Source organism: Mesitornis unicolor, unplaced genomic scaffold (assembly GCF_000695765.1).
Source record: "Mesitornis unicolor isolate BGI_N332 unplaced genomic scaffold, ASM69576v1 scaffold10439, whole genome shotgun sequence".
Taxonomy (NCBI): Eukaryota; Metazoa; Chordata; class Aves; order Mesitornithiformes; family Mesitornithidae; genus Mesitornis; species Mesitornis unicolor.
Window position 1 is genome coordinate 9,111 of NW_010208037.1, and position 10,664 is coordinate 19,774.

The 10,664-nt window shown below is 46.8% G+C and overlaps 1 protein-coding gene across 1 annotated transcript in view; it reads left to right on the forward strand.

The window, feature by feature from the left end:
* The window catches only part of HIPK1 (homeodomain interacting protein kinase 1), a 19,847-nt gene that overhangs the window by 8,690 nt on the left and 493 nt on the right, over positions 1 to 10,664 (forward strand). The window contains 12 exon segments of the mRNA XM_010192346.1: positions 155 to 241; positions 1,051 to 1,235; positions 1,555 to 1,717; positions 2,091 to 2,313; positions 3,178 to 3,299; positions 4,817 to 4,951; positions 7,425 to 7,567; positions 7,748 to 7,930; positions 8,493 to 8,708; positions 8,985 to 9,223; positions 9,959 to 10,095; positions 10,558 to 10,664. Coding sequence (XP_010190648.1) covers positions 155 to 241; positions 1,051 to 1,235; positions 1,555 to 1,717; positions 2,091 to 2,313; positions 3,178 to 3,299; positions 4,817 to 4,951; positions 7,425 to 7,567; positions 7,748 to 7,930; positions 8,493 to 8,708; positions 8,985 to 9,223; positions 9,959 to 10,095; positions 10,558 to 10,664 — 1,940 coding nt within the window.

The following is a 10,664-nucleotide window of genomic DNA, read 5'->3' on the forward strand; positions in this document are numbered from 1 at the left end:
AGGAAATGAGAAGCCTTGGCTGTTTTGGTTTGGCCTGCTGGCTTGTCATTTGTCTCACAGCAGGGAAAAGATCGCCTGGCACAGCTCTTTTCGTGCTTTTTCTTTATCAGTATGTGATATCTCAGTTTATATTAATAAATGCTTTCTTTTGTAGACCCCGGAAGAACATGAGTTGGAGACAGGAATAAAATCCAAAGAAGCTCGGAAGTACATATTCAACTGTTTGGATGATATGGCGCAGGTGTGTGGAGGTCTCGTAATGCACAGATAGTTGTCATGTTAAATTCTGTACATCTTTGAGGTCGCTAAACGCGAGGCTCCTGTGCTGGAGCAGTCCTCTTCCTCTGCTGAGAACACTGGTGTAGGTTTGCCATGGGGCCAACGTGCAGTGGAAATCACTGTATTAAAGACTATCCAAGTGTTAATTATGAAGCTGTTAGAAAAATCTTGGTTTCTCTTAGGCCTTGATGCAGTAGATGCACCAAGTGTGCTTAGCCTGTCGTCACTAGAAGTCGTCAAGCAGTAGGGAAGCTGAACACCTCCAGATGTCTTTATAGGATTAAGGCTCTTACTTGACTTTGGAAATGTTGGCAGGAACTACAGATCGTTCTGTTTTTTCATTCTATTTTCAGAGGTAAAATGAAGGAATATCCGAGTGCTTTTAATATTGTGAGGCTTTAAATACATTGGTCTCAATTTTCTGTTGCATTTGTAGCTGTTAAACATAACTTCACATCTGTGCAGAGATTGTAGATTCTTGCCATTCTGGTGTGCCCCTCAGAGCCCCACACAAGAGGAGGGCACTGCCAGGCAGCTGGTGTCTGTTGAACAGACCAACTTTGTGTTGAGATGGGATTTCCATGTGTGAGCGGGACTTCCTTTTACTGGATGAGCAAGGGAAAGGTGGTGTGTTACCACTGAGTACCTAAAATTAAGCTGGCTGAGAAGCACAAATGCTTGATAAATATTTCCGCATGACGTGAAATTACTGAATCGTTCGGTAGCAATTAATGTAATGTTTATGTGAATTACTGTCATTTTGTTTTCAAGGTGAATATGTCTACAGACTTAGAAGGGACTGACATGTTGGCAGAGAAGGCTGACCGAAGGGAATATATCGACTTGTTGAAGAAAATGTTGACAATTGATGCTGATAAGAGAATTACTCCACTGAAGACTTTGAACCATCCGTTTGTTACAATGACACATCTACTGGATTTCCCACACAGCAATCAGTAGGCTTCCTTAGCTTTCTTGGTTTGTTTCAGGAGGACTTACTGGAAAACAGAATAACCTTTCTTTGCTCTTTGTCAGTGCTGTTTTCTGCAGTTTCTGGCTGATCTGAACGTAGTGGCATGTATAAGGAATGGAAAGGTCATGAGCTTCCTTTTCTTGTTTTAGGGCCTTCTTTGTTGGTTTATAAAAACAACCCAACAAACAAACACAAAACCCCCAAATAAAGCTAGAGGCTTTTGCATAAAATTGGGAGTCTGTGATGTCTGTGTTGTACCATTTTTACATGTCTGATATTTTCCTTCTGTCGTTCTGTTTCAGTGTGAAATCTTGCTTTCAGAATATGGAGATCTGCAAGCGAAGAGTTAATATGTACGATACAGTGAATCAGATCAAGAGCCCGTTCACGACCCACGTTGCTCCCAATACAAGCACAAACCTGACAATGAGCTTTAACAACCAGCTCAACACAGTGCACAACCAGGTACAGCATCTTTTAGCTGTTCTGTAGTAATCAAAGAAATGGAGTCGTCTCATTTTGTGCATTCAGGCCAAATCCTGTTCTGCAGAACACTGTTATTTAAATGACTCTCCAGAATTTGTAGTCTTGACTTAAAATGTAATTTTCCAAAACTCAGGCCAAGGCATTCGCTTTCCTTAACCTAATCATATTTGCCTGTCAGTTCAGCAATGTAAATAAAATTGGGACAATTCATGGTTTTTCTCCTATGTTGTCTCACGTCTTTTCCTGGAAACCTTTTCCTGACGCTTGCTTCATTGTGTGGTACTGATGGTTCCTGTTGTTTGTTTTATAACAAGTACAAGTGATAAATCTGAATTTTAATTTTTTTCCCTAGGCCAGTGTGTTGGCTTCCAATTCTACTGCTGCTGCTACTCTTTCCCCGGCCCACTCGGGCGTCTCACTGCTCAACTACCAGTCTGCTCTGTACCCGTCGTCTGCAGCACCCGTGGCAGGAGTGGCACAGCAGAGCGTTTCCTTGCAGCCCGGAACCACCCAGATCTGCACGCAGACTGACCCGTTCCAGCAAACCTTCATCGTTTGTCCCCCTGCTTTCCAAAGTAAGCAGAAAACCCCCCTGGGTGGTGCTGTGCTTTCAGTTTGGTAGAAATGAGAAGTTGTCATTCGCAGTAAGTCGAGAAAATATAGAAGACCACTCTGTGCGTGTCACGCAGTGCTCTTGCGTCAGACGTAAGTGCAGAATTGGGTCAGACGTGTGTAGACGCTTCTGTTCTCTTCCAGGTCATGCTTGAGCAGGTGACAGTATCTCGCCTGCCTGGGTTGCAGCCCTCACCTGGTCGCTCAACCAGTTTTTCCCCCCAAACTGAACAGAACAGCATTCCACAGAAAGCAGCGAGCAGTGGAGCCAGACCTATCTGAAAATGAGAAAGTGCCGTGCCGTGTTTTGTGTGTCAGGAGTGAATGTCTGGTCTTGAGTCTCAGTTCACGAGCACTGATGCAGCTGTGTAGTTTGCTAGTGATAAATTGTCATGGATTGCAAATGAGTGAGGTTAGCACAGGCATTGCTCCATTAATCCTGGTGGTTCTCTGGTTGTGCTGATGTCTGGACTGTGTTAGAGTGGAGAGTTTTCTGTGAGAACTGATAGTCTAAGGTTTGAACTTAGGCCCAAGCAGCACAGACTCAGATGTCTCTTGTCTGTGTTCCCAAAAGCAAGACTGTGGACTTCAGCAGAGCCAGGTTTTGAGGGCTGCTCATCCACCACAGCTCTTTGGTGTTCTGGGGCTGCAGCAGGGTTCGCTTCAGCTGGTGTTGCGTTAGTCTGCTTTTGTCAGAGGAAGCAGCTGTTCTTTATCCTAATCTGACTGTTTTCTACCCTTACCTGGTAGAAATTTGATTTTGGAAAGAAACTAAAAGAGAATAATAATAAAGCAGCTTAGCAGTGATGTATTCCTGTCCTCCACAGCTGGACTTCAGGCAACTACCAAGCATTCTGGGTTCCCAGTGAGGATGGAGAATGCTGTCCCAATTGTACCACAAGCGCCTGCAGCGCAGCCACTGCAGATCCAGTCTGGAGTTCTCACACAGGTAAAAAAAGAGAAATAAAAAAGAAATCCCTAGAGTTAACTGCAATTCCTGCCACCATCCGGGAGAACTGACTGCCCCTCTGGTGCTGGGGTTCTCAGAGCACTCGGAAAGGTTAAACACAGTTCACTTCTAAGGCAGTGGTTTCTTTTGTTTTGGTTTGTTTTTCTGGAATATTTAAAGTCTAAACTAGTTTGTCATGTGCCTCCCTGGCTTTAGGAGTTTGATTTAATAATGAGAATAAATGTGTAGTTTCCAGCTGCTAAGAACATGCTGTATTTTTACAAAGGTGTGCTCTGTCTTACAGGCAGTGGTGTACGTTTTTGTCTACACTTCAAAAATGTGTCAGCGAAGGTTAGAAGAAATCAGTTCTGTGAGAAGCAAGACCCCAGTAAACAATTGACAACACAGATTAGAAACATGTTAAAGTTTCATCTTTAAATCAACAAAATTCTTTCTGAATCCTTCTCAGTCAGTTGCACTGTCAGTGTGAATTGGTGTGCCGTGCTGACATACCTATACTGGTGTTTGCAGTTTAAACAGTATGTGATAGAAAAATTCACAGATAATTCTAAAAAAGGATATTTTAAACATTAGTAACGTGTCATAAATTAAAACAGATTTTATTTCAAAAACTGATGCTTTAATACATGGCGCCCAGTGATTCATAGGTCCTGTTCACTGTAAAATTGTGACTGCCTTTATGATTAAGTGCACTTTTATTTATTTGCACAGTTCCAGTTTCTGCTGACACTAACACATACTGCGTTAGTTGTACTCTTCAGGCAGTGTCTTGTACTCACTGACCTACTTGTAGGGGAGTAATTTTACATTGTTCAGTCCAAATAATTTTGGTGGCGTTCTGTGATCGCTGGCTTGTTCAGCATAATTATATAGGTGACAGTATCCAAAAAGCAGAATACACTTGAGGGAGGCCCACCTGAATCCAAACCCTGCTTTTCCTGAGAGTGCAAACTGTACGCTAATAATCCAGCTCTAATGAGGTGTTTGATGGACTAATGCGTGTCTTGATGGTTTCATCACAGATAACTTTTTGCTCTTTCATGATACAAAAAACTTACCGTGCCTTCTGTTAAATCCTTTAGCTTATCTTTTTCCAAGAGTACTGTACATGAATTTGGGGCTGTGACAGTAAACGCTGTGTCCTGTGAGGGGAGCAGTTTGCGTATGGTCAATGCGGTGTACGTAGCGTAACTTGCTCTCTGGGACCCAGAAAAGTATCAGCAGCTGAACGCTAGCTCATTTTGACTTTTTAACTGTGTCATCACAGAGATCCCTTTCCCAAATCCCCCGTTCCCTGTGTTCCCCTCAGGGACGTGTAATTGCTTAGAGGAGCATGCCCGGCGGGGCCGGGTGTTGGTCTCGCTGCATCTATTGCGACTCTGGAGCCCGCTCCAGCACCACAGAGAGCCAGAGGCGCAGCCTCCCCGGCCCTGCTGCTGAACACACTTGTCCTGCTCAGTACCTGTGTTTCACTCACTGCCTGATCTACATTGCAGGGAAGCTGTACACCACTAATGGTAGCAACTCTTCATCCTCAAGTAGCCACCATCACGCCGCAGTATGCGGTCCCCTTTACTCTGAACTGCGCAGCCGGCCGGCCGGCGCTAGTCGAACAGACGGCTGCAGTACTGGTAATTGCCTCCCTTGATTGTGTTCACTAACTGAGTTTTTGTTTTAACTTAGACTTGCAGAGGGCATGGAAGCATGTGCCATCTTGTGGCTGTGTTCTTGCTACATCTTAATGTCTTGTTGTTTTCCTCCCCAACATTGCTGAAGCACTGTCTGACTCTGACGTTTAGTGTGGCTCTGTAAAGAATCCAGATCCATTCACTATTACTTTTTACTGGCCTAGCGTTATAAAGCTCTTCTAAGCTATGCGATGGAAGAGTTGTAATTGTTCTCGTTCTGCGCTTGCTATCCTATCTTTGCCTTTTGATTGTTGAATACGAAGGAATCAGTCTTTAGCTTGACTCTGCTACAGGTACCTGGATGGCCAGAATTTGAACTACTTGGCAAGTTAGCTACGTATTTTGTTTTCAACCCGTGTGTAAAGCTGCTTTGCATGGAGAAATGTTTCAGGCTAAAATCTCTAATGACAGCAAATTCTTTAATGTATTGCTTTAGCAGTCGATTTCTCTTAACCTTTGTTGAACATTGACAATAATTTTCTGGCCTTTTGTTATTCATAGCAAATTGCAGGTAGCTTGTTTCATCCAGATAAAATATTGTTCTTCACAGATACTTTCAGCTTATTTGTATTTCTTGGTTGAAATTTAAGGTGAGCCCTAGTATCCAAAATGGCAATAGATAGCTTCTAGGCTATTTGGAACAATTTTTAAAAAGGATGGGGGAAGGGAATAAATGCACCTTTAAGAGGCATGTGTTTTCAAAATTGTCCTCTTCTCTATTCATTTGGCACCTGCATCAGAACGGCTTTGCGAGTGCCACAAAGAAGTCATTGTAAAACTCCAGAATCAGATCAGTGAAGCTTACGACCACATCGCAGTGCACTGAAGTGCTGGTCCCCTCACGTGTCTTGCAAAGCACATTCCATTCTGTGAACCATGTTGTTTCTTGTGGCTTTACAGTGGTAGTTTGAGTGTCATTTTCTTCCAAGAGGGAGACCTCTGCTGAAGTGGAATTTGCTCAAGTCATGCCTGTGCTGAAATTCAAGCCCTCCGAGTTAACTGCTCCCTGCTCTGCAGGTGGGAAGGCAGGAGAGGGGGTCCCCTGGGTCACGGCTCTGAGCAAAACAGACCCAGGGATGCGTCTCCCTTCCTCCCCCTGCGGTCTGATGGCTGCAGGGCTGCAATAGAGGCTCTGAAAACGGCACGGGGTGACTGTAGCAGAGCTTGGGGCACAAGTGAGGTGTTAGTGATGCTTTCGAAAGTGTATTTTGATTCAACAGGCAAATTCTGTTCTCCTGTGTGTGCAGTGGACTTGGCGTTCAAGTCCCCTGGACAGCAGAGGAGACCAGAGCCCGCTGACCGCAGGCCTTGAGCCTGGGTTCTGAGTTTCTCTGGAGGACTTCACTATTTCTGTTTGGATTCTGGGAGCCTTTGGCGTGAATTTTCTCACCTTTAGTGCTTCCGACACTTCTCCCTTGCTGCTTCCCCTGAGTTTGCATTAGCCATTTGCTAAGCTTTGCATATTTTTGTCCTTCCTCTGTCAAAACAGTTCGTCGCTTGGAAGGCCCGATTTCTGCCTCTCATTGGGAATTTATATCTTGCTGTATTAAACTCTCTGCTTTGTCTTGTGCAGGTGTTGGCTTTTGGAAAGACGCATGGTGTGACTTTTAACATGTTTCTCTTTTTTAAAATATTATTATTATTATTGTTATTCCGCTTATGTTGGCAGAGGTTTTAGCAGTTCTTTGCTTTGAAGGCTTCTTGTTTGGGACCAGTATTTATCAGTGGATCTGTTACTTGCAGAAATAACTTATTTGAAATAGCAGGTGTCTATGGTTTTGCAGTTTAAGCTGCAAGAAGGAAAGCCATGTATTTTCAAAATCATAGAAATACTGTACTGCCAGTTTTGTTTCTGCATTTTGTCAGCTTGGACAGAAACATTAATAATACTGATGAATTGAGAATATCTTCACATATCTCCCCTGGAACCAACTAGTTCTCTCAGTGTGGCTTTTCTTAAACACTTCTGTTGAGGTGGGGTGAATCTCCACAGTAACAGCACTGTCTCAGCTCTCTCAACATGAGCCCTGTGAGGCAGGAAAAGAGCCCCAAATTGGCTTCATATTTTGGCGTCCTTCAGCAGAGCAGCCTGCGTAGGCTTACATGCAGAAACGGTCCCAAACACTGCTGCTGCATCTGGCAGTGCCATACGTGGCTGCACTCTGCAGTACGGTATTAGCACTCCTTTCCCAGGGGGACATCTGTGACACGCAAGGTCAGCAGTGTCAGGGGAAGCTCGTTCCTTGGGTTTTCTTGTCCTCTTACTGTCCCCAGACCTTTTGAGGAAGTGCAGTGATGTGCCGTTATCTCTGCAAGTGAACAATCTACACGAGTGCATTGGTTGCTTGGAGCAGATCTCTCTCTCTGCCTGTAGGAGCTGAAATCTGGTGAACCTGTGTTGTTTGTTGTTTTGCAGCAGGCCTGGCCGGGGGGAACCCAGCAGATTCTGCTCCCTTCCACCTGGCAGCAGCTCCCGGGGGTTGCCTTGCACAACTCTGTCCAGCCGGCAGCTGTGATCCCCGAGACCATCAGCGGCAGCCAGCAGTTGGCTGACTGGAGGTAGGGATGGCCCAGGGCCCAGCTCCGTGCCGTATGGCAACGCGTGCCATTGCAGCGCTGCCTGCAGGGCACACAATTTCTCCCTTCCCTTCAGAATCACGTAAGGGCTCGGAGTGGCTTGCGGTTCCTGCAGCGTAGTCATGGGATTTGGGTCTTTTTTCTATTTTTTTTCTGCTCCAGGAATGCACATTCCCATGGAAATCAGTATAGCACTCTCATGCAACAGCCATCGCTACTGACCAACCACGTGACATTAGCTACGGCGCAGCCGCTGAACGTCGGCGTTGCTCATGTTGTGAGGCAGCAGCAAAGCAGCAATGTGCCAGCGAAGAAGAACAAGCAGCCAGCAGCAAGCGCAGCCAAGTAAGGCGCCCTTTCCCAGCCCTAGGAAGAATGTGGGTGCGTTTGTGGAAGTTGCCTTTGTGGTGTGAAAAACTGGTCCGATCGCAGAGGCATTGTCTGCCTGGCTTTTTAATGTGCTACAGTCGCTTTTAAAGGTGGCTTGGAAAGAGTTTCTGTACTGTGGTTGCGAAGAAGTGATACTAATTTCAGTGAGAATGCAAGGACTGTGGTTGACAGTGCTCTACTGTACTGGTCAGTGGGGGTTTCCCGTGTTCAGGGTGTGCTGGTGCCATGGCAATACCAGTGACAGAATTGATGTCTGTCAAACAAGGGGTGGCAGGGTCCTGGCAGTGTTCAGGTGAACCAGTCCTGTTCAGAGCATCACTGAGTGCATTGGTCCCCTCTGGGTTGCGCTCACTGGTGATCTCCTGTACAATCTCCTGTACGAGTGTCTGCATGGAGGTTCTCTTTCTGTATTTCAAGGTGTTTCTTCTCGTATGTGAGCCTGGCTGTCCTTAATGCTGGTGGTGGTTTGGCCCAGCCTCCCAACACCTAGCTGAATGCTGCTTTGCTTTCCCTTCAGGCCCAGCTCAACACTAGAGCCTGTGCCCTCCCAGGTCTACTCGCTCATTGGGAGCAGTCCTCTGCGCTCCACCTCCTCCTCCTCCAACGTGCTTGTCCCAGTGCAGGAGCAGCACCAGCCCATCGTGATCCCTGACACTCCAAGCCCACCCGTCAGTGTCATCACCATTCGCAGTGACACCGACGACGAAGAGGACAGCAAATACAAACCTGCCAGGTAGGAAGCTCCTTTAGGCAACCAGTAGTGATTTGTCCTGAGCTCAGCCCAGGCATCAAGAAGAGCGGGGAATGCTACTTGCAAAGCCCTGGCTAGGCTAAGAAGCACCGTGCAAGACAGAAAATTTTGCATCGTATCTGCTGTGCTGTTTGTGTCTCTGGTTAACCAGAATTTCATCTGATAAGGAGGGAGGGTATGAGATCTCAGAGGGAGATCTCCTGTATCTTATGGGAAAAGCTAGAATGTTTCCCATCTGTTTTTTCTCCCCCCCTGCAGCTTGGGTATGAAGCAGAGATCCAATGTCATCAGCTACGTTACTGTCAACGACTCCCCTGATTCCGACTCGTCCCTGAACAGCCCCTACACCTCAGACCCACTTTCCTCTCTCAGGAGTACAGGCGGTGCCCTGGAGCTGCCGAGCAGAGGAGCAGCTGACAGCTCCAGCTCTCGGACTATCATTGTGCCGCCACTGAAAACACAGCTCAACGACTGCATTGTGGCTACCCAGGCTTCAGGTAGGCTTGCTCTCTGAGGTTGTGGTGCACAGGGGTTTTTGCCAAGGCTCAGGGGCTGCCTTAACCCTGGCAGCTTTGTCCTCGCAGTTTTGGACTGTCTGCATTGGGTTTCACAGCTGCTGTTCTGAGAGTGCAAGCCTTGGTCTGCTTCGCTGATAGATTTACCTTTCGTGTACGTTTGGCTGCATTTAGAAAGATGGGTAAAAATTCCCAGTGATTTCTTGTACAATCCAATTACAAGCCTTATGAGGAGTGGCTGAGGGAACTGGGCTTGTTTAGCCTGGAGAAGAGAAGGCTGAGGGGAGACCTCATCCCCACCTACAACTGCCTCAAGGGAGGGTGTAGAGAGGTGGGTGCTGGTCTCTGCTCCCAGGTGATGGGGGACAGAACAAGGGGAAACGGCACCAAGCTGTGCCAAGGGAGGTTCAGGTTAGAGATAAGGAGGAAGTTCTTTACTGAGAGGGTCGTCAGAAGCTGGAACAGGCTGCCCAGGGAGGTGGTGGAGTCACCATCCCTGGATGTGTTTAAAGAGCGGGTAGACAAAAAAAAGATGATCTCAGAGGTCTTTTCCAACCGAGCGATTCTGTGATTCTGTGAATCAGGTTTTAAACTGTAATTGAAGAAAAGGCTCTGTTACAGGAATAGTCCCTGTGCGTTCTTCAGTTATCTAAGCCGGTTATCACAGTGCGTGGTGTGTGAGAGGGAAGAATGGACTAAGCTTTTGAAATCTTTCAGGCATCCTGAGCAGCACCAGTAAGGCCAAGCCAGTGGCCTCTGTGAGTGGGCAGTCGTCAGGATGCTGTATCACGCCTACCGGGTACCGCTCCCACCGCGTGGTAGCAAACGGTGTGCAGCCGCTCAATCTCAGCCAGGTAAGCACGGTGGGGCTTCCGCTGACCTTCAAACACGATGCTTTAGAAATGCTGCACTGTGTGGCAGGGAGAAAGACTTGGTTGCAAGAGGATCAATAGCTGCTACCACATTAATTCTTTGAGGCTGATTCTGTCCTGTGGCCATGCAGGGTAGGGTAAACCCTGCAGGGAGTGGAGGTGCAGTTCTCGAGGCAAAGACTTTGTTACTGTACCAGAGGGAAGTGTGGTTATGTCCATGTTTGATCTCAGTGTAGAGGAAAAGTTACTTTGCCTCAGAGGAGCTGCTGTAACCCTTCTCAAATTTTATGTGAGGGTTTCATGGAGCTGGGAAGGGAGGACCTGCAGAAATGTCAGTGCTGCAGCTGACCAAGGGGCTGGGGCTGACCCTTCCTTGCTCACTCCAGTCCACTGCGCTTTTCCCTGAGGATAGCCGCTAACCTTATTTTCTGCTTCTCCCTGCAGAACCAGCAAACAACAGTGCTGGCCTCACAGGAGAGAAGTGGAAACGCTGTCCCACGTAGACAGCAAGCTTACGTGGCACCCCTCACGTCAACTATTTCTCAGGCTCC